Source organism: Mchenga conophoros, linkage group LG14 (genome assembly GCF_057382185.1).
Source record: "Mchenga conophoros isolate Kocher_MC1m ecotype Shallow Benthic linkage group LG14, M_conophoros_male_GT1.1, whole genome shotgun sequence".
NCBI lineage: Eukaryota > Metazoa > Chordata > Actinopteri > Cichliformes > Cichlidae > Mchenga > Mchenga conophoros.
The window spans coordinates 10,465,210-10,489,522 of NC_140539.1; the positions used below are offsets into that span (position 1 = coordinate 10,465,210).

The following is a 24,313-nucleotide window of genomic DNA, read 5'->3' on the forward strand; positions in this document are numbered from 1 at the left end:
TCCCCCTTCTTCCCTTTTAAATCTTCACCACCGAGCTGAGGGTGCCTTTGTGTGTCTGTCCCATTCTTGGATTAGGACAATCTGGGGGGACATGCTACTGTTCTGGGAGAGTCTTCTCTCTCTGTGTCTGTGTTCGTTGGTCTTTCCTTTATGTGTGTTAGCATTCTTGAGTTTTGCCTCTTGGTTTTTCTGTAGTCTGACCTCACTCCATGTCCTAATGAACCATATGCTTCACTTAAAATACTTTTGTTCACCTTTGGAAAGGAATATTTTGCTTTTCCTGAGGTTTTTTCCCATTAATAGTTCTTTTGTGGTGTTTTTTTTGCATGTTTAAATAACGTTTCTAAGGGCAGAGACTGCATCACAGAGCACAGAAACAGACTTGGCTTCTCTTTGACTTTAGTCTGAAACTTAAAACTTTTCACCAACTGCCAAAAGCTCATTTCATTCTCCCGCTCGAGCCATCTTTCCTAAATTTCTCTAAGTGTTCAGCAAAATCGCTCTTACGCAGAGTTGAGAACACAGTCGGCCAAATGACTAGAAATGAACACACAGTGAGCTCTTTACTTCTCGCAGTCGTTCAGCAGCGAAGCTTAAAGCAGAGCACACAAACTGCAGCGAACTGCTGCTCTTCTGGTTTTCAATAGTTCAGCAGGAAATTAGGTTAATAAAATTAACACTTAACCTCCATATTCATTATCCTTTAGGTGATTTTTTGTGACAGAGGACAGGAAAAAAGAGGTGCAGTAAAGGAACACCCAGGCATCTGCAACAGCATTATAGCGTATGGGCTGCCTGCTACGCCCAGTGAGCAAAACCAGGTGACGTCTTGGTCATACATGGTGTAGTGATGATACTATAGTCTTATTGTTATATATGAACACACAGGGACTGCATAGAAAGGGGTGGAGGATACGTGCTCAGCCTGAGTATACAGCAGCTTAACTAAGGGACCAGCCCCATAAATGTTACAGAGAAGAAAAAGTTTGAGCTTAATCTTTAAAGCAGAGAAGGTGTCCGCCTTCCCAAATAATCTGGACACTGGTTCCACAGAGAGATACTGATAGCTGAAGGCTCTGCCTCCCATTCTACTTTAAAAAACTGGCAAATTCAAGTAAGCCTGCAGTTTGAGAGCGAAGAGCTCTACTGGGACAATGTGATACAATGAGGCCTTTAAGATATGATGGAGCCTGGTCTTTCAGGACTTTGTACGTGAGGACTTTGAATTTAATTCCTTGATTCAACGGAGAGTCAATAAAGAGAAGCCAATATAGGAGAAATATGACCTCACTTCTGTGTTTTCAAGGCTTTTCAGGGAGCTTTTAGGACAAATGGTTAACAGAGAATTCGAGTAGTCCACCCTGGAAATAACAAATGCATGGACTAGTTTTTCAGCATCACTCTGAGACAGGATGGTTCTAATTTTGACATGATCAAATCAATTTATTTATATAGCACTTTTCACAGGATAAAAACCACAAAGTGCTTCACAGTAATATAAAACAGAAATACATAAAATACATTAATAATAAAACACACAGCACAAATCGAATTAAAAGCCAATCTAAATAAATGAGTCTTAAGTTGGCAAAGATGGCAAAGATGAACTCAGTTGGCCCTAAAAATGTGTGTTAGCGGACATTTCCTGATCATGACATTAGTAATGGACACCAGGGTGGTACTAGCAGACATCTAAGTATCTGGTTAGACATGTTGCTGAGATTTTTATGGCCAAATACAGCAACTCTAGCTTTGTCTGACTTCACAAGCATAAAATCATAGGTCACCCAGGTCTTTATGTCTGTAAGACATGCCTCTAATGTCACATTTAAATAGCACATGGAAGTAGTGAGGGTGGTGAGCAGGTCTACCAATCAGAAAGTTGGTGATTTTATTCCCATCTACTCCAGCTTGTTTTGAAGTATCCTTAGGGCAAAATACTGAATCCAGAGTTGCCCTGAGGGTGTGTGGGGGTTAGACAAGTGCTTAGCTATAGAAAAAAGTGCTCGCATGAATATATGTGTGATTGGCTGAATGAAGCTTGTAGTATAAATCACTTTGATCGCTCAGTTAGAGTAGAAAAGTACTCTATAGGTACTAGTCTATTCACCATTTTATTGTGTATATACTCACTATAGAGGAAAAGGCTGGCATTCTGGACGCCCAGTCGGTTTGAGGCCACGCAGGTATAGTTCCCATAATCCTCTTCAGTGATGTTGGCAATCGTGAGACTAGTGGTAGTTCCAGAAGTTTGGATGGTGATGCTCTGGGTATTAGCCAGCCTGGAGAGGAGACGTAGACCAGACAGTTTTAAGAAACTTCAAAGTAACAAAGATTAAAATTAGGTCTTGAAACCAGAAACCTTGAAACAACATTCAAAATGTCTTTACAAAGTGATACATTATATATGTCCATATGTTTTATAATCATGTCTGCCTGCAATGTTTTGCTAATGGACTGTTACTGTACTGGAGTAAAGGTCTTCAGATAGCCAAGCCCATTAATTACATTCCAAAACAAGTTGTACCTTCTAGCCGGACGTTACTTTGCATCAGCGGGGGTCACGCTGCTGAACTCTCTGAGCGTAGGCGTTGTGGCTGCTCAGAAGAGCGAGATAAGCCTTTCTCATTTTGGAACAAATTTTTTTCATTAACAGTTTGATAGGACGCTGCATTTTACCAGCAGGTGAATGCAGCGTCCTATCGAGCAAAGAGAACAACATGCAGTTCGCACGGGGCGAGGGGAAACGCCTGTGAAGATTTAGCTTTGGATGAATACCTGCAGAACTTGCAAACGAGTGGAAAAAATTATGCGTTACTTTCTTTCTCTAAATCAACAATTCAAATGTCACTGTTCACATTATTTTAATTTTCTTTCTTTAACACCAACCAAAAGAATACTTTCAGTTGTTTTCGTCCAGATGAAATACCAACACGCTGCTAGCGACCGTCACACTTCTGACTGTCGCTGATGTCAACCTTGAACCCCACTCACAGCAAATGAATCAATACAGCTTTTGCTGACTCAGACTGTATACCTTGCTGATGAACTGCTCCTTATATCATCACGACTAAATAAAACTAATTTAACGCCACGCCGTGCATAATGGATTCGTCTTGTTCTGGGCTGATTGAGCGCTTTCATATCATGAATGAGGTGAGGCTCATTCAAGGCGCCTCAACTTAATCCTACTTAAGTCGGGGTAATGTGGTAATCGGAATTTGAGCAGAGGAGCGAGAAGTTTGTGCTGACACATACGAGGCTGATAGGAAGTATTAACATAAAAAGGAAACGGCACATCATGGCACAGCATAATTTGGTTTGCCGGGGTGCTGCGGTGGCAGTAGGGAGTGTTGAGGTCCTTCCAACAGGGACACCTTGGGAGTGCTGGGAACAGTGTGTGTGTGCGTTTGAAAGTAAGAGAAGACGGGGCAAGTGCACCGGCACAGTCTCCCCCTCCCTCTCTGATGATAAGGCCAGCAGCAGAAGATATATTCTCCAGTGTGTCTTCATGAGAAGTGACTGCACTATTAAAAAGGCCTGCCTGCCTACGGAGCATGCTGAGCGATCTAGATAATGCACAGCACTACAGGGAGCTGAAAACAAACACCTATGTTTGTTTTTTTTACAGTAGATTGCAGCTCATGATTTGTGATGCTCTGGCAAGAGTCTGAATGGACGCAGACAGAAAAGATAGAAGTCTCTTTTGTTTTCACAGTTTGCTACAAAGGCTGTTAGTTCACTTAACCAGCTGCAGAAAACTACGATGTTATAATAAAAAAAAATTAAAATGGATCTGTGTCCTCCCAGAGTTCACCTTCTCCATATTTGCATTTATGGAGCTCAACATTTTAACTTTTAACGCGTTGGCACACGCAGCTTCACGACTTCCATCACTTCTGATTTCAAGTTCATCCTCAAATATGCCTGTGTGTCTGCCAGGTTCTTCATCTGGCATAATACACTGGAATATATTATCTGAAATTTGGCAGGAGTTGTGGATGTCAACCTTTTTTTCACCCCCCCCCCTTTATTTTTGGAGGGACGCTTTTATGTTTGATGATTTTCCTCACAGGCAGAGGGCAGCAGAGCTCTACTGGATATCTTCCAACCATTGTTTCCTAATGCAAGGAAGCTACAATAAAACCCTGAACTGAAATGATTTGACCCCGTTTATTTGGCAGAGGGCATGTGGTGCGCTCACGAGGGCTGCAGTCTCGGGCCGGGACAGATGAAAGACCAAAGCAAATCATCGGACGACAGATTAGATTCCGCAGCCTGTGGGAGCATCTAAAGTAGGTCATCAGCGCCAAGGAGAGTGACAGGTCTGTCATGATTCAGGGCCAGTGATAAATGAAATCAAGAGGAGAGTCCTGCTGAGACTTGTAACCCAGAGATGATTGAAAATGCTCTGGTCGTTGTGACAGCCGCGCGTCAGCTGACAAAACAACAAACATATCCGTCTGTCACACTAGCTGACAACTCAGTTTGGATTTTCTCATGTCAGGAGCACGGATGGAGCGAATCACTGTTCAAAGAGCAGGAGAAGCATCCTACTTTAGATGCTTTTGGAGATAGGCAGATGCTGATTCTAAGTTTTGTAGTGTACTGATTTACAACTTACAAATGTGGAAGCAGTGGGAGAATGCAAAAAGTGCAGGAAGGGTCATGACATCCAGGTAGCATTATCACTGCTCTAAACTCATGATGTATCTGTCTCTGCTGAGGCTAATTGGGTCTTCAAGCACTGTGAAGATTCTCAGAGACCAGTTGTGAAGTAACGCTCATTTCTGTTTCATAGCATGAATTTCAATTCATCACCTGAGGAGATTTCAGCGAGACTGACAGAAGATGGATGTTTGCAGTTTTAGTGGAGTTAAGCTTCTCTGCTCAGAGTTCAGCACCTCGTTGTGTGTTCACCAGCTCGTGCCAAACAGTTTGTTCAAACTCTGGATTGTTTGTTTCCTCAGTTTGCTCGGTGCAGGTGAGAGCAAAGCTTTTGGAACCAAAAATTGGTGCCTCAGTCCCGTTCCAGGCAAGCTGCTGTGTTTTTTTTTTTTTGTTTTTTTGGAGGGGATAAAACAAACCCGGGAGAGGAAGTGATTACAAAAACTGCTGAAGTCCTTCTAAGCTGACTTTGACGAGGAGGCAAAGACCAAAGACCAAAGCTAATGAGAAAACTTCAGTGGAACTTTTAAATATACTTCTAAAAAATGTAGAAATGAGAAGAAAAGAGTTCTTTTCTTTCAATTATAACACTCTTCCCTGCCGAACTTAGCTGTCTGATTTTGAGCTTATCTGATCAAAGGAGTATAGGAGAGTTGTTAATTTGTCAGTTGTTATTAGTGATATCACGTATAAAGATTTCATCAAGTTGAGATGAAAGGGAATGAATGATGACCATTAGAGATTTTTATAGCTTTCCAATCAAAAAGGGCACAGTGTTTATCAGCATAAACCTGAGCTGCAGTTGTTAGCACACCAGCTAAATAGCAAAGAAGTGTTCCTTCTAAAGATCAGGCACACTGCTCATTAGCTACAGCAGCTTCCTTTGTTTTAAACAGTGAAGAACTTGAGAACATTAGCAAAGGTATGGTTTCATTAGCCAAAAAAGTTTTATTATCAAAGCCTTTTCTGATGTTGCTAAAATTTAATGTATAACATTTGAATATGTTTAAAAATATGAATACTAAGAGCAATATCCTGAACTGTTTTATTATTAATATTAGAGCTAATGTTTATCCTTAATTCAATGTAGCACAGACTTGAAGAACCTTGTTTATCTTTTACAGGTATTTAGCTGTCGAGGCCGGGGCACTCGACTAGAACATTTGTCTTTTAATAGACCGTGCTTTTGCCCAATATTACATGTTTTAGGCCTCTTCTCATTTCAGTGTAATTCATACAGAAACATTATGTATCACACTAAAATAGCAGAAGATGCTTTCAACCAACATAGCAAGTTGGAGCCACAGATTTTATATAAGCAGATTAAAGAAGAAGAAGAAGAAGAAACCCCTGCTGACAATTAGGAAGTACACACTTTTCCAAAACGGGTGGTATGATAATCTTTTACTTGAAGTCTGCGGACATAAAAAGTAGGCAACTGGAAATGAGGATCTACCCTAAATCTTACACCTTTAACCACATATATGCCATATGAGAATCTAAGACTGGGCAACAGCCCGTTACATACAATTGAATTTAAATGCAGATATTATCTGATAATCTGTGTGTGTACGAGGTTAAACTAATTAAGGAGGAAACAAGCGCAGGAGCAAGACCTCCTGTAAAGAATCAGGTAAATAAGACACAACCAGGCAGTAAAATTAAAAAGCCAAGCAAAGATAAATGATATTATTATTGTGCATTAACATCACCATCGTCCAAGGAGAAAGAGCAATAACATTTTCCACTGGCGTAGAGGAAGAAGGGTGCCTTGAATAGGCGCACGGCCAAAATCCTCTGCGGGACAAAACAACTGAGATGGATGAGAGTTGGAAACAACAGATAATGTAAAAATATTTCAGCTACTACCATTAATCTTTCTTTTCAAGCACTGTCATGTGCTTTTTCCTACAGTCTTCGGTGAACTTTTACTGCAGCATGTATTTTTCGTCTTTATTTCTTTTTTCTTATCATTAGCTTGTTCCCGTCGAGCCCTCTGCGTTCCCACACTGACTCAGCCGTTGAGTCTGCAGCTGAGGAGGAAATTTCTCAGGTTATTAAATGACAAGTGTTGAAACTGAGGCACTGGCTTGTCATTCCCTTTGAATGTCATTACATTTCCTTCCTCTTCAAGTGTTTTTCAGGCACACGCATGACACTTAAAAGAGATAGCTTTCCAATAAACATCTGTGTCTGGTCACACAATTGGCAATTTCACAGGAGACAGTACAGTGCAGGGATCCAGATTTCCATTTCAGTGGAATTACTTTCAGTAAAAAAAGAAAAGGAAAAGAGTTTCTGAGATTTTCAGCAGCTACACCATATAAAGTAGCAGCAAGGCCGATCTGGTGTCGTTTTTCTCTTCTCAAAAGAATGTCACAGAAACCACTGCTGCGATGTTCAATTAACAACAGAATAGCAGCAGAGTGAACGATAAAGTGGGTGATTACTCACCAATGAACTACACGGACGATGTTATCAAAGCCAGACAAGGGTGTGACAATGGGGACCACTGTAAGAGCACATTTGACAAAGGAATCAAAGCAATCCATTATAACCACTGGGTCATAATACAGAGCATGCCTAGCACTGAAAATATGAAAAAAACACTTAGAGGCTGAGAAGGGATCAACTCAGGACAAACCATGCAGAACGATACTGATGGAAGCCGTTTTTAATGCACAACAACAAGCAGGACCTTGCTGTTGCCCTGTTATTTAAAGACAGCTCATACAGTGAGTTAATTCATTACTCGCACTTAATTCTTATAAAATCTATTTAGCCTCTATGATTACTTTAGGTGCAAAGCCAACAACCTAAATCAAGTTTTCTGACTGCCTTGGGCCAAGAGAGGTCAAGTCCATTCAGAGTCATTTCCGCACGCTTTCATCAGTTGCCTGTGACCAGCAGCACTTTAGCTGTAACTAATTAATAATGATCAGACATAAAAAGGTTCCAGGACAGGATTGTAATTCACGTCGAGTATGAGCGTTTCAAACATCGTGAAGGCTTTTTTCCAGGACTGTGCAGTTTCCAGTCATTTTAAATGAGAGAAGGTTTTCCGTCTTGAAACACTACAGGAGTTCATTACCATCAGTCAGTGAGTTGCCATGGTTGTTTGTGGTAAGGGAGGCTGATGGCTTGCCCTCTATGTAATGGGTTGTTGGTACACAGCTTGATTGTATGCGCCTGCTGTTGTTGTTTCAACTGTATTAATATTTTAGTTCACTCTTAGCCCTTGATTGGTCTTTGTGGAGGCAAAGAAAACACACAGGCTGAGATTACAACCTGAACTTGAGCCACTATGTGAACTCTATTTATCTGCAACTTTAGACTGCCAGCATTTTTCACTGAAATTTGATCTTGACAGCTGAATGTTGTGTTATCTCTCCTTCAAGTCATTGTTTATGCAGTTCTAGTAGTGTGTAGTGTGGTTTGCAGTGTAAAAAAAACAAAAAAAACAAGCGGGTAATGCTTTTACCTTTTATCGTCTCTGTACCATTCGAACTCTGGTGTGGGGACTGCGGTTACTTCACACCGCAGTGTCCCGTTGCGGCCCACGGGAGTCTCGGAGCTCTGGGTTTTCTTTATTGTTGGAGGATCTGCAGAGTCACGCAATGCTGACATAAGTCACACGTTAATGTGTGGGGATAGGTATCTTTGAAATAGTCAGACTAATATAGTGACAAGCATGTCTGAACAGCATTACTAATATACAGTTGTGGTCAGAAGTTTACATACACTCATCATGGGTATAAATGTCGGGGTAATTTGAGTCGTTTAATGACTTCTTTCAACTGTTCTTTTCCAGAGTGGAATGTTTATACAGCACATGTCCTTAATGATTGTAATGACTTAAAGCTCCAACCTCATCTCCACTGAAAATTTGTGGACTGGGCTTAAAAGTAGAGTCTGTGCCAGGAAACCAACCAATTTAAATGAACTCTACCGATTCTGTCAAGAGAAATAACAACCAGAATGCCAGAACCTTGGTAGCATCTGGTTGAGGTGCAATTTGCTTAGGAACATTAAACCAGATATTAGTGGAGGTAAATTCAAAGTAAATCCAAAGTACATTCAAACTTGTGCTCCCAGTTTTTGTAATTAAAAAGTCAAGTCATGAAAAAGAACAGTTCAAAGACATCGTTAAATCCCCAAATGACCTTGACGGTCAAGTCCACAATGACTGTACATAAACTTCTGAGCAGAACTGTGAGTGCGGTGCAAAGGAAATTTGAATTTAATCACAAACACTTGTGAGTTGACTTGATGCATGCTCAATCATCCAGGCAAGTAAAAAGGTTGAATCTGTTCACCTGGACGTTTGCAGCGTTTCCCCAACCTTATAAACAATTTCCCTGCCGGTGACTGATGCCCTCAGGGGTCGGTGCATTGGTGGTTCTTGGTGTCCGGGGCTGGGCGCTCAGGTATGTACCAGCTCACTCCCGGTGGCTACTTGGCGGGGCCTGGCGCCTGTTGCTCGGTCAGGCCTCCTCCGGGGTGCGGGGGGCCCTTGGGCCTCCGGCCTCTGGGCCTGCGGCTCGGTTCACTCTGGCACAGCTGGCTGCCGGCAGTGCTGGCCCCCTCTAGCTTCTGCTCGGTGGCTACTGGGTGACGCCTCGTCTGGGGATCCTCAGCCCTTCCCATGAAGGTGGCACGGATGCCCCTCCGGTGGTCCTCCTTGGGCTCTCGCACTCTGGGGCCTCTGGATGTCTGGGGCCTGGATCTCCTCCATGCCTGCTTCATGCCCTGGGGGACGGGGCTATGGCTCTCTACATCCTCTTGCAGACCATTACATGTGGAAACCATTTGAATACAAGCGCGCTGATCCACACAGGTGTGCACACGGGTGTTCACTGTTCGTAGACTTAAATTACACCTTTCTTGGCTGCTACTTCAAAGCACATTGTGCGCTGTCTGTCCTGCGTGCTGCACAACAACATTGAATATTTAGTATTTACTGCTGTTTACACTTAGCTAGATTAATGCGATGGTGTTGTGTTTAGTATGTTGCTTTGGTTTTTTTTGCTTGTTTTCTATTCTTCTTCTCTCAACAGGTGATCCAGGAGATTTTATTTTATTTTATTTTATTTTTTTCCCTTTCTCACTGTCCCTCTTCCCTTCTGTTTTTCTTTTCCTTCCTCTTTCTTTCTCCTTTTCCTATCCCTCACTCATGTCTGTCCCGTCTGTAACATCTGAAAATAAAATAAATAATAAAAACAAAGGTCGATCAAATGGACCAATACGGCAATGCCACGATGATCCATTTGGCAAAATAAATCCATTGGGTATCCTTGTTGGTCTTCAGACAACAATTCTGATGGCTAAAGAACCAAATGGGACAGGCAAAAAATAAAAAAATAAAAAAATAAACAATTTCTGATCAATGGTCATGATAATTTGCATAATAATCAGTGATGAAGGTACTGATCTTATAGCCCGTTGTTCATTTAGTGCTCTAGGTTCAGTTATTGTGCAAATGTACTGTTTATAAGGTTGGGGAAACCTGCAGTCAGCTGAGACTGAAGAAGTCACTTGAATGAGTGACAAAACATTTCTCCCACTGAAAACGCTGCAAACATCCAGGTGAACAGAATCAACTTTTTGCGACTTGTGAGTTGAGTGTTTGCCACATTTTGTAGATTCAGTGTAAGATTTTGCTCCAGTTTTAGCTCTCACAGCTCAAAAAACGATGTCAAACAGATTATCCAGGTCTCGATTAATCAGTGAACTTAATCGACTGAGTTCACATTTATCAAGTATATTAGCATTCATCATCCACACATAATCATTTTCCACCCCAATGGCCAAAAATGTGTCCCAAGTGGATTAATGCCCATTTTCCAGTCAGGATAGGAAATGGTTTAATAAAATAATCTTTATCATTTAATTCAGGCACTCAGTGTTGGCTAAAGTGCGGTTTGGGCAAACAGCCATCCATGATTTATTCAGATCAAAGAGAATTCTGTAACTTCTCTTCGGGGGAGGTGTTGGTTTGCGATGGCTCATGAGCTCTTCATCAATCCTGAACAGCCGACGAGTGTATTAACACTTGTCAGGATATAAACCGTGGAAAGGACGTGATTACGTGGTCTTGTTTAGAAGTTTGAAGTATCCTTTAAATGATGATGTGTTATGTGAGAATTACCATGGCAATGACTTCTGCAATCAATGTTACTGAGCTTCTCTTTCTACCTGGACTCATCTTGAGAAGATTGAAGGGTGCTCCAAAACTTTCAACATACGTCCTTCACTCCATGTCATACTGTTACACTCTATATGCTTCTACCCATATGCCTATCCTCCAATCTTGACTTTTATAGGCTTTTATCCACCGAGTGTATCATCATATTAAATGCTTGACATTAAATGTGTCAAGGATATTGATCAGTGTTCAGTTTGGAATAAAGCACGCACTGCGCTCTGTATTTACTTACAGTTGACAATCACATTGACGTATTTGACATCGGGAGTGGCGACGTCGTTGCTGGCCTTACATTCATAGCGGCCTGCTTGGGTTCGCATGATGCCTATAATGTCCAGGTACTCTTCTCCGTCCAACGGCTCGGCTGCAGTGAGACAGAAAGACAAAAGAGGTGGAGGTATGAGTGAAGGAGGTACCAGGGAGAGGAACAAAGAGAGCAGGCAGAGCGGGAGGGTACACGAATTAAAGTGACAGAGAAACTGACTAAATGATGGATTTCTGCTGTATGATCAGTGGTAAAACAATGACTAATGAAGTGCCGTTCAATTTTAAAAGGAACAGCTCAACATATTGTGGAAATTGATACTGCTGTTATTTTCGAAGCCAAAAGCCTAGCTTAGCAAAAAAGATGAAAACAGCAGAAAACAGCAAGTCTTAAGCTCAATAATTAACATGCCCTATTTTATTTGCGTTAAACCCGAGGTGTTCTCATCCGAATGCATCAAATATGGCTGTTCTGTCAGATGCACAAGGTTTTCCTTGGCATTAGTGATGCATAAGCTGCGTAGATGTGGGGTTTGTGTCCCATTTGGAAGCTCACTGTTCACTTATTCATTGCTTTTTACTTTTGCTTTGACTCCTTGGGAATGTTTCGGCAAAAAATAATAATAAAATAAGATTGTGAGGTTTCAGGCAAGAAAAAGTACATGGTTAAATTTTGGAAAAGACACTATGCACGGACATGGTTAAGCTAGTGTGCAGGTTCATGTAGGGTTCAAGCAAGGGATTCCAACATTTGCTCAACAACAGTTGTTGCTGTAAAAATTGCCATATTGAGTATTCAAACAAATTTGTATGTCATGTGAGTGGAGAATGTGTTGCCACTTCCAACAATCATGAACCTACGTGTGCTCTACAAGAGAGCCTCTGTCCTGTGCTGTGGAAAAAACAGAGCAAGCACAAGCAAGCGAAACAAGCTGAGATCCTGTTCTGTACTGAAGACTTCTGAGGCCTGGATTGTTTAGCACAAGATGATTACCGGCTAAGGAAGCAATATAAGGCAATCAAACAAAATTATTAAAAATTTTCCAAAGTCTTTTTTAACAGAGCATGGGATTTTCACCATAGCATTTCTAAACATCCTACTTTTCCTTAAAAGGCAAATTTAAAAATATATTTTTACACAATAAAAGAATTATTTCAGAAAAAACCCAAATTACCAGAATCTATATTATTAGCCCTCTTAAACAACTGACCCTTTTAGTGAGCCAGAGCACAAACCACTGCCATGAAGTGCTTAAACTTTATAATGCTCAAAGCTTAAGTTAAAAATGAGTGTTATTTTCCAATTTACACATAGTATCAAAACTTCAGCGACAGTTTGAGCTGTTAGTTAGAAAGTATCAAATTTGTCAAAGACAAAAGAAATCAGTTTAGACTTGAGAAAAAGAACCGCTGATGTTCATAAAGCAGGAGATGGATCCACAGAGTTGTCACAGAGTTTCCAAGTGTCAACTGAGGTGAGAAGTATCATGGAGAAATTCAAAGAAAGCCACGCAGAAGTAGGAAGCCAAAAATTTCAAAGACTGGAAGTGGGAATCTCATCAAAGTGGAAGGAATCATGAAGGAAGAAATATGTGAACATGTCAAGCAATCAGCAGCAAAACTGAGTCTGGGTGGTCACTTTGTCTTCCAACATGACTATGACCCAAAATATACGTCGCTGCCAGTGAAGAACTAAGTTTAGCTAACAATGGGACTCGTCTCCACAACATGCTCCTTACAAAATGGCAGTATTTGTTTCCCTGGGTACGAGAAGGGCCTCTTGAAAGTTGTGTTGCTGCTTTTTCTTTGATGAGCTCAGTGTGGGAAGTCTGCTTTCAGCCAAGAAACAGCCAGCTCAGATAGCCAAAAAGCTGCATGGAGCCACATGGCATTACATACAGTCACTTTACTGAATGTGTGACGCTCCTGTGTGCAGTTTATTTAAGCCTTTTTTAATATACGCTCAGACTATATGATTTTTCCCCCCATAGTTTACATAACAACCAACAAAACAGAATTCACCAGTGTTTTCATGATATACGATTTAATAAGATTACTGCCATTATTTTGCCGCCCACTCCACCACGCTTTGCATGGCCACGTTTAGAATGAAAGGCAAAATGGCCAATCTGACTCAGATATTAAATATACTAGAAGCTCTGGGGCTCAAATATTATGCAATGTATGTATTTCTTTCCAACTTTGTCTTATTTCACATTTCAAGGTGATATGACATATACAAACAAAGGCTGAAACAGGAAGTTCCAGTTCAGAGGAAGGTCGCGCGCTGGACGGATCAATCGGTGGCCGCGTTACAGGACGCACTCGATGACGCAGACTGGGGCATGTTCAGAAACAGCTCAGACGATGACGTCAACGTGTTTACGGAAGCGGTTGTGGGATTCATCGGGAAACTAGCGGATGATACCGTGGAGACAAAGACTATCACAACGTTTCCCAACCAGAAGCCGTGGGTGGATAAAACCATCCGCGACGCTCTGAGATCCCGCACCGCTGCCTACAACACGGGACTCATGACGGGGGACATGGACCCGTACAAAGCCGCGTCATATAACGTGCGGAGGGCGGTGAAAGAGGCGAAGCAGCGCTACGGGAGGAAACTAGAGTCACAACTCCAACAGAGTGACTCTAGGAGCCTGTGGCGGGGACTAAGGACAATAACGGACTATAAAGCACCAACAACCGGTATGACGAACGCGGCCGTGACTCTGGCAGACGAGCTGAACACTTTCTATGCTCGCTTCGAGGCTGCAGCTAAGGTCTCCAACAATGCTAGTGTTAGCGGCGCTAACGGCTGCAGACAGGAAGATACTGCCAGCACCGGAAACGTGCTCGTCATCTCCGAGCATGAAGTAAGGAGAGCCTTCAAGAGAGTGAACACCAGGAAAGCAGCAGGACCAGACGGCATCCCAGGTCGTATCCTAAGAGACTGCGCATACCAGCTAGCTCCTGTGTTCACTGAGATATTCAACATCTCTTTATCTCAGTCGGTGATCCCCACATGCTTCAAAGAGTCCATCATTGTTCCTGTCCCGAAGAAACCCCACCCTGCTTCTCTCAATGACTATCGCCCTGTAGCCCTCACCTCAGTAGTGATGAAGTGCTTTGAACGCCTGGTCAGAGACTTCATCATTTCTTCACTACCAGACACACTGGACCCACTACAGTTCGCTTACCGTCCAAATCGTTCCACAGACGATGCCATCTCTCATCTCCTCCACACATCACTCACTCACTTGGACACTAGAAGGGGGAATTATGTTAAAATGCTCTTCATAGACTACAGCTCTGCATTTAACACCATAATTCCCTCCACACTCACCACCAAGCTGGAGCATCTGGGACTCAGCTCATCTATGTGTCAGTGGATCTCCAACTTCCTAACTGGCAGACCACAGGCAGTAAGGATGGGCGGACATGTCTCAGCCTCCACCACTCTCAGCACTGGAGCCCCCCAGGGGTGTGTTCTGAGCCCCCTGCTGTACTCTTTGTACACATATGACTGTGTGGCCACTACCAGCTCCACCACCATCATCAAGTTTGCTGACGACACCGTCGTGGTGGGCCTGATCTCTGATAACAACGAGACGGCCTACCTGAAGGAGATTAGGAATCTGGAGAACTGGTGCCAGAGGAACAACCTCCTTCTAAACGTCAGTAAGACAAAGGAGCTGATAGTGGACTTCAGCACTAAGCAGGAGAGGAACTACCAGACCCCCGTCATCAACGAGTGCCCAGTGGAGAGAGTGGACAGCTTCAAATACCTCGGAGTTCACATCACGCAGGACCTGTCATGGTCCTGTCACATCAACACCGTGGTGAAAAAGGCCCGACAGCGTCTCTACCACCTCAGACGCTTGAGAGACTTCCAACTGCCCTCCAAGGTGCTCAGGAACTTTTACTCCTGCACCATAGAGAGCATCCTGGCGGGAAACATCTTAACCTGGTTCGGGAACAGCACCATGCAGGACAGACGAGCTCTACAGAGGGTTGTGCGGTCAGCTGAGCGCACCATCCGCTCCGAGCTCCCTGACCTGCACTCAATCTACAGCAGGCGGTGCTGGACCAAGGCCAGGAAGATCGTGAAGGACCTCAGCCATCCCAACAACAGACTGTTCTCTCTGTTGAGGTCAGGAAAGCGATTCCGCTCCCTGAAGACCAACACAGAGAGACTGAGGAGGAGCTTCTTCCCGCAGGCGATACGGTCTCTCAATCACACCACCACACAGTACTGACCCACACATATGGTTCTTACACACACACTGGACTTTCTGGACTTTGGTTTTGCACAACACTGGTCACTATATTCTTCATTTCCGGTTAATACTTGTACAGCTGCTGTTATTGTGTATATATTTATTTATATTTAGATTTCTTCATACATTCTTATATAGTTCTATATTGTGTATTGTGTATTTTGTTGTACAGTTATTTTATTTTCAACTTTAATTTATATATTTATCTTTATCTTATTCTTCCCAGTTAAATTTACCCTTCATTCTAATTTGTGTTGTACAGTTATTTCATTTTTAACCTTAATTTATATTTTATTCCTTCCTAGTTAAATTTACCCTTTTTAATTTTTCATATTTATTTCCTATCTTATTCATAGCCTTTTCCTTTTTTGTTCTCTTTAGGTCACGAGCAGTTGTCCAAGCATTTCACTACATATCGTACTGTGTATGACTGTGTACGTGACAAATAAAATTTGAATTTGATTTGAATTTTATATCTTCAAAGGTGACAGCCTGCTTATGTGAAGTGTTGTCCTCGTTCGTAGCTGCACTAATTAGCCACACTTGGGAAACGGAGAGCACTTTGAGGTAGTCTCTGCCCTTAGGCATTACTGATGTAGAACTAGGCAGTGAACACACACACACACACCCGCTGCAACTCGAGAAAGAGAGACAAAGCCTTCTCATTTCCACACACCTGGTCAGTCACAAAGGGGTGCCTGTGGGATTTTTGGATTTGCAGGAATTGTCATGTACGGCGTCCCAATTGGACCAGTAAACAGGTATTTGTAGCCACACATCACACATGCACTGCACTCACACCATAAATTTGTTTGAGGCTCACTCAAGAAAAAGGCCTAAATAAATAAGGGACAATTTTAAATTATAGGATGCGTTCATGCTCATATTCCACAACAGAAGCAAACATTTAAATTCACAGTCGGCTCATGCTCAAAAATTCCAACTGACTTAGATGGACTGTACAGGTGAAAGTGCAGCTAATATTCAACAATTTGTTACGCAGACTTGAATTAGTTGCTTTGTCTGAAAGCTTCAATTAAGGTAGGAATGGGCATCTGCAAATGTCGGACAAAGTGTGTGAACAGAGTGCACAGAGACTACCAGAGAGATATCTGACTAATTGTTTAACGAGCAATCCGGCTAATTACCCATGTAAAGAACACAGTGGCTCGGCATCTCATTAGCAAAGATCTGCTATGTCTTATTAGAGATCTATGGGTGGGGTCAGGAGGTAACAATGGCACATTCTTTGATGTGCTACCATGCTAACTGTGTTTCATCTTCAGTCATAGAGGTGGTGCTATCATTGTGTGTAATATCACAATTAATTCATGTGTTGAATGTGTGGCATCGGAACTAACTGGACTGATATGTGATAATTTGGGTCTAAACAAAAAACAAACAAAAATAACGAGCTTTACTTCAGTATCCATTCTACACATCTACACCTCGTGGTAAATGAAGTTTTAGGAAATTGCAGTAACTTCTTGAAAAAGCAGATGAACCAAAAGTTCAGATCTTGGTGAATTTCTTCTTCTTCAAAAAAGATGCAATTATCTGCATTGGAGAGGGACTCTCTGAGGACCAAGAGAAATATAATATCTACTACAACATCGACTGATACTTCACTTAATCTAAAAAGAAATGTGGGATGATGGAATCGTGGTGGTGGAAATAAATTGCAGAGGGGAGATCTCAAGGGTGAGTGAGAAAATGCGCTGTTTGTAACAACAGTAAATGTCAGCGGTCTCAGCTGTGGGCGAGACCACGCTAAAGTTTGCAGCGAGGGGGCTTCAGGCTCTGTGAAACCCAGAACCGCTCACCCTGAGAAACACTGAGAAAGTGTCAGGGACTCTGACACGGGAGGTTAGTCAAACAATGGGAGTTTTGCTTTTGACATCTCTGCGATAAATCTCAGAGAAAAACCCCAGGTAATGACTACTGCATAGAAATTAGTCGCATTATTTTATGCCTTCAGATATCTATAACCCAGTGTGCAGTTTCAATATTTGAAACTGAGAGAAAGCTAAATGATTAAATCAGCTGCTTAATGGAGATGGAGGTCAGCTGAGATTCAATATTATCTGACGTTGATTGAAAGATCAGTGGGATCGTGATCAAAGTCTAAGCCACATCATATTCAGCCCTCCCTGGACGAACTGTCAGAGCAATGTTATTGGAGAGGTATGATTGAAAATCTGTTGCCATGGAAATTGTCTTGAAGCTCACTATCTTCTTCAGCACTTTGGTTTTCAGTGCTGGGTGGGTGGGGGGACCAGGTGAATGCAAAAGATCAAAGAAAAGAGACAGAAAGTGAAGAGAGGAGCAAATTTGAACAAGATGAGAGGAAGTAGCTAGACTAGTTAAAATGTAGAAATGAACTGTCACCAGTCTAACCTGGAGTGTATAAAGAGGAACTCAATCACTTTCATTAATGGAACGAGACGTATTGTGTAAAGAAACAATTAATTACATTTCACACATCTTTGTCTGCGCCCACAGGAGAATACATCCTACACACTGAGCGAGCGCGTCACATGTTATCTATTTAATGAAGCGTAATGAAGATAGATTGGCTAATCTGGTCTAAGGGGAATTGATTTGAGTGTGTGTACAATCTCAGCGCATGTGTACATACACGTGCCCACGCTGCGTGCAGAGGCGTAATGTCTCTATGGTGAGTATGAAGCCTGCACGCATGAATTCAGGGGTGAACAGAGATTTCCTTGAAGGTTTTTCAGGGAGCACCGAGAGCGGGGACTGACTCAAAAGTGTGCACATTAGAAAAGCCCCATGAAACCTGGCATTACACTATATTATATCATCACATTTCTATGCTAATCTGGATAGTAGAGAGTGAGTGGGTGTCAGATAGGAAAGGAATACATTAAGTAAGGCAAGGTCATGCCGTGAATGTATACTTGCTTTACCTAAATGAAGCATTTTCTCCTGCAGTATACACAAGGATGACACTGATGTTATGGTTTACTTTGTGTGCTAGCACGCTCACATTTCTAAAAATTACCATTAAAGACTGAACACAGCTGAGGCTAACGGGAATTTGGTCATAAACCAGACAGGGGATCTAAAATGTAATCCTTCGCTGTGCATCACAAATGTCTATCATCAACCTGATCTTTCCACTGTTTACTGTTATATTGAAACATTTAGCATCAGAGCTAAGCTATGCATGGCTAGAAAGATCACTTGTACTGTATATTCACATATATCTGTCATGGTCCGGGTGTGTGCCAGTGTGTCTCCCTCCGAGCCGGCATCTCCACCCCTGGGAGGAGCCTCAGTGTTTTGCTGATCGCTCACACCTGTGGGTAATTTAGCCGGGGACTCATAAGGCCAGCGCACTCAACCTCTCTTCGCCAGATTCTCAGCTAACACCAGTCAGTGCAGGCCACCACCATGATTCCGCATGCACTTTGTGAATCACCTCGTCTCATTGTGTGTTTGTCTCATTGTGCGTCTTTTTCATAGCCACACCAAGCTGCCAAACACTAATCTCTGCCGAAGAGCTCCAACCCGGATACTGGACCACCTGACAGTCCCACAGGCTGTTCACCCGAACCACCTACCTGCCTCTCTGCCTCCACGCCAGGAGTTTTGGACCACACACCCGGACCACTCACCCCTCCACGTCATCTCCGACCACCCGCGGCAAGTACGCAGTACGAAGAAGGATTTTGAACAAACAGCGTATCCATATGTCTCCTTATCCATACCTGAACGTCTGTACTCTGTTTACAGTGACCCTGACCCTTTTCCTGGACCTAGTGTGACTCGCTCTCCAGCCCAATCCCCGGAACTGCTGTTCCCACTGACCAGGACCAGACTGTTACTTAGCCCAGGCGGCTTAAGACCCCTGTTGATTCAGTTGTGGCACTTCGTACTTGTTAAACTCACTTTCCTGTTTATGAATATTTTCTGAGTAATTAAACATCGTCTCTAAAACTACTTACGTGCTGTTCAGCATCCTGCATTTGAGTCCTGTCACCTTTTGAAGCGGCCTCGGCCGTGACAATATCACCCTTTTTGATGTTCAGAAGTTATTGTTATACTAATTCTTCTGCCTGTAATTGCTGAAAGTACTTATATCAACATTTGATAAATGCTGTATTATCTGACTAACCCAAGACAGGAGTTATAGCTAGCTATAGCTAGCTATAGCTAATAATGCCATTAGCGTCACTGACAGCCAGTAAAAGTTACTTCACAGCCGAGAATGTTTCCAACCTATAGCAATATACTTGCTTCTTGATAACTCCCGAGATAAAAACTAAAACAGGAAAATTCTGAACTAGTTTTAGATTTTGAAAGCAAACACAGACAATTTACTAATTTATCATAAAAAACAAGCTAATAATTTGTATATCTACTTCCACAAATAAGAATAACAAGACAGACTAAATGTTTGCCTTCTGGTTTCACCATATCACAGAAGTACCAATTATTAGCTTTAACAGAGCTACAATGACAGTTGGCAATAATTGTCATTAAATCTACGGTAAATTAGGATTTACCAACTAACTGTAAGCTTTCAGCTGCTACGCTGCAAATGGCAATTATGTAAATGTAAGTGAGGCCTTCAGATTTCATGAAACACTTTGATATTGATGTTCTGCTTGAAAAAATACTTTAATATCTCATAGCTGTTGGCTATTTTGCACAATTTAGATAAGTAAACATTTGAGCCTCTTTTGAAATATAGCATGCGTGTTGATACATTTAAATAAATAACGTTTTGTTGACCTTTTCATAACATGGAAAGTTATTGCATTCCTGTATTTCTTCAGTTTCCAGTTTCCAGACAGCAATTATTATATAGAGCCTCCTTATATAGAGGAGTAACTGGTAAAAACTTTCTTGTTTAAACCTCTTGGATGAAATGTGAGTTATCAACATGCCAAGGTCTATTGCTCACTACAACCTTCAGACAAAAAATGGACACTAATGACTGTTAAACCATAATAGAGAAAAAAATACATTTTTTACATGTACAAGATAAAGTACATGAAGCCTGAAGCTTTCTAATTACTGAAACATTAATTAAATGCAAAAAATGTCCTGTTTCCAACTGTCAAAGGGCAGGCAGCAGGATAGCAATTGTTGCATTCATTGATTTTGAAAACACCAAAACGTTTTACTTGACTAAAATAAAACTAAAAACTAGGCTTGTAAAATTTCTCTACAAAGTCCATCCATCCATCCATCCATCCATCAGTCTGAGTTAAGGTCACAGGAGCAGCAGTCACCTCCTCTAGCTTTTCTGGGGGAACACCAAGGCATTTCCAAGCTAGCTGAGATATGTCCTCTGGAACACAAACTTGGAGTAATTAGGACCCTACACCACCGGGCAGAACATGTTCCTTCTAAGCCTGAAGGAAGGAACACACACATGTAAAGGAAGCACTCAAAACTTGCGGCTATCCTAAATGGGAGTTTTTAAAGTCAGCAAAGAGGCACAGAAAAGAAGATCAGACACCAGCGAGTGAGGATAAGAAAGACAGACGCAACAACATTGTCATCCCCTATGTAGCCGGTGTATCAGAGAAACTCAGGAGAGTTTTCTCCAAGCACGACATCCCAGTGTACTTCAGACCCAGCAACATGCTCAGAGAGAAACTGGTTCACCCGAAAGACAAAACTCCAAAACACAGACTTAACAATGTGGTGTATGCTGTACAGTGCAGCGAGGAATGCCCAGACCTCTACATTGGAGAGACCAAACAGCCACTTCACAAGTGCATGGCACAACATAGAAGAGCCACCTCCACAGGACAAGACTCAGCAGTCCATCTGCATCTTAAGGATAAAGGACACTCTTTCGAGGATGCCAACGTTCATATTTTGGACAGAGAGGACAGATGGTTTGAAAGAGGAGTGAAAGAAGCCATTTATGTCCACTGTGAGCGACCATCTTTGAACAGAGGCGGTGGTTTACGACACCAACTCTCTGCCATCTATAATCCAGTTTTTGAGATCCCTCCCCAGACGCCTTAACGCCACTCACATCCTGGGCCATCTGACCTCAGGATGATAGGGTGGGGCCAGGTTTCACAATGAACTCACCCAAAACCCTGGCTGATTGTGACCCACACCCGCTTTCACACCTTGGCTCATGGGATTAGGTAGAGGATGGTCAGGGGGTCCTTTGTCCCTCTTTGGGGGGAAACTCCCACTGGGTTTAAATCTGGGACTCTCCACCATTTGACCCTTAGAACTGAAGAAGCTTCTCGGATGAGAGGTGAAACGTCTTCAAGCAACTCAAAGAAGTCCAGATGCTTTTCTTTCCAAGCTCCTTAGACTACCTGATTGTTTCTTAGCCTAATAGCAGAGAGGTGTATGATGAATGTTGGTTACTTTATAATTTAGCGATGCAGATTATTGATAGCCAGGGCATTTGAAGACCTGCCTCCTCCAGTGTGTGTGCGTGTGTATGTGTGATAGACACTGCCAAAAGGGATGGTGGACTATTAATCACAGCCTACTCTTTTGCAGGCACAGTTATTTATAACTTATAATGCTGCGTTATCACTTTCTGACCAAACCTACCAGAACCCAGGACCACTACAAACATCACCATGGGCAACGTGGTGATTACTACATGACTAAAAATGGAGCGAAACCTGGTTTATGTTTCAACTAAGTTGTGTTTTGGGGGGATTTGAATCTGTTAATACTGTAGTAGAGTATTTAGCATGTTGGGGAGAAAACTGGTATAGTGTGGAGCAAATGACATCTTGTGCACTTGCAACAACAATTAGTGTACTCAGAACAGTTACAAGTGGCTCCAAAAAAAATACCCTTTTCCCTCTTTTCTCTCTATGGCTGCTGACCGGCTAGCAAGGGATTTACAAAAAGATCTCTGTGATTTGAACTAAATCATTCCACTGAAAGGAACTTCATCGACAGGTGGCTCGTTTTCAAGTGACAACCAGCTGGTTTTCATCTCAAGATCTACTAAAAGCTCTCGCAACTGTTAGTTTCAAAGTGGATGCATGTGCAGTCACAAAGAGATTGCACAAATGTGACCAGCATGTGCGGTGGAGGCTTTGCTTTAATGGTTTGTCACCACACATGCAGACAAATAGCATACATTTTTGAATCTCATGCTACGGACAGTTAAGTCAAAGATGGGGACATGTTTGCCACAGACAAAACACAGCTTTCCAGGAAGTGAACTTTACACCAAATGTGAGGCACAGTGGTAAAAATGTAATGAGATGGAGCTCCGATACTCCCTCAAAGACTAAGCAATGAATTCAACAACAAATTGAGCATCATCAAATGGTGCTTTGAGATAACGTCAGACCATCTGTCTGACAGCTGAAAGTTAACCCAGAAATTTATCTTTCCAAAGAATAATGACCCCAGCCACACCAGCACACAAACTCAACGGCTCAAAGAGAAGAAATGTAGGTTTATTGAGTGCCCCAGTTAAAAAAAGCCCATGTGTGAATCAAACTCGGATGTTGCGCAGGGAGACAAAACAGACGCGAGAGAAACCACAAATATTTTGCAGCTGAAGGAATTTTTCACGAAAGCCTTTCATAAAACTGCTGTCAGAGTCTGATGGATGACAATTTTAGAACACCTGCAAAAATGTGTTTCTGCTAAAGGGTTAATCCCAGCATCTGAGGTTAAGGTCGAACTTATGCATGTATATGTTATATCTGTACATTCTTTTGTAAACCCAGGATACGCTTAGGTTTCTTTTTTTATTTCTTCAAATGGCTGTGAAAAACTCCTGAGAGTGAAGGCTTTTTTGGCAGCACAAACACTGAAACTACATCTTGTGTTTTTGTTCCAAGCTCACACATATATGTGCCTCCCCTTGCACCTGTAATATCTCTGAATACAGGTCAGAGTTGATCCCCTGCCTGAAATGCCTTTGCTACAAGTCTATTGATTACATTTCCTTAGTGAGAGTGTTTCTTTCCAACTTTTCTCCCAGTGCACTTGGAGTGGGGGCATTTGGTGCGCCGGTAGCCTTGAGCTGCTCTAACAATAGAATGCTCGATGAGAAACACGGAGGGAATAGGTGGTGGATTGTTCTCTATATGCACAACAGATCAATGAACAACACTGGGAAGCAGCTATTATTTTTCCAGTGAAAATGCTAAGTGTCATGATTTGTTCCTGTTTTCTTCTTCTTATTAAGACATATTGGATTTTAGGAGCTACTGCTGCTCTTAGGGAGAAACTATTTCCTGATCAAAGGGAACTCTATACCATAACAGCTAAAATCTAAACCTAAAATTAAATTACCTTTGCTGATGTGCTTGGTGACTGGAAACCGCTTCTTTGATAAGCACTGTTTCAGGGAGGAATTGGAAAGTAATACCTCTGCCGTGTGAATTTGGACTGCAGCGGACGTAACCCCCCTCAAAGATGCACGAAAACAACAGGATACTGTAAATGGAAAGCGTGAAATGATGGAGAATTACAGGAAGCATCTGCGAATGATTAAGTTATACAGCAAGCTGCATTACAGCTGCCCGCAGTTGAGAAGTGATGCCCTAAATGGAGCACCCGAGCCAGCTCGTCTCCCCTGCCGTCATCGTTTTAAAGCATGTGAAATTTGGTGGAAAACTCGACTGGAAAGTGAAGAAAAAGCCTGTGTCCCAGGTGTGTAAAGCATTCAGTGTTTGTGCTCATAGCTGAGCGCATCAGCTGAATGCAGATCAGTTACTGATTTCTTTAATAACAAAATTGAAAGCTGGTCTTTAAGCTGGTATTTAACTACTTCTCGGACACTGAGCTCAAATTGTTTTTCTGCCATTCTCTAATTTGCGATGCAGCCATTCTGAAAAGACAATGCACATAATTACCCACATTTTACTGTCGAGAGCCCCTGCGGCCTCTGGGACATGCAACAGTGGGATTT

The 24,313-nt window shown here is 42.2% G+C and overlaps 1 protein-coding gene across 2 annotated transcripts in view; it reads right to left on the reverse strand.

Moving 5' to 3' along the window:
• The window catches only part of lsamp (limbic system associated membrane protein), a 464,480-nt gene that overhangs the window by 2,443 nt on the left and 437,724 nt on the right, over nt 1-24,313 (reverse strand). For both annotated transcript variants that reach the window (XM_085245205.1, XM_085245204.1), the window contains 3 exons: nt 11,106-11,237; nt 8,150-8,270; nt 2,134-2,282 (listed from right to left, as the gene is read on the reverse strand). In XM_085245205.1, the coding sequence (XP_085101331.1) occupies nt 2,134-2,282; nt 8,150-8,270; nt 11,106-11,237 (402 nt within the window). The remainder of the gene's footprint in view (nt 1-2,133; nt 2,283-8,149; nt 8,271-11,105; nt 11,238-24,313) is intronic.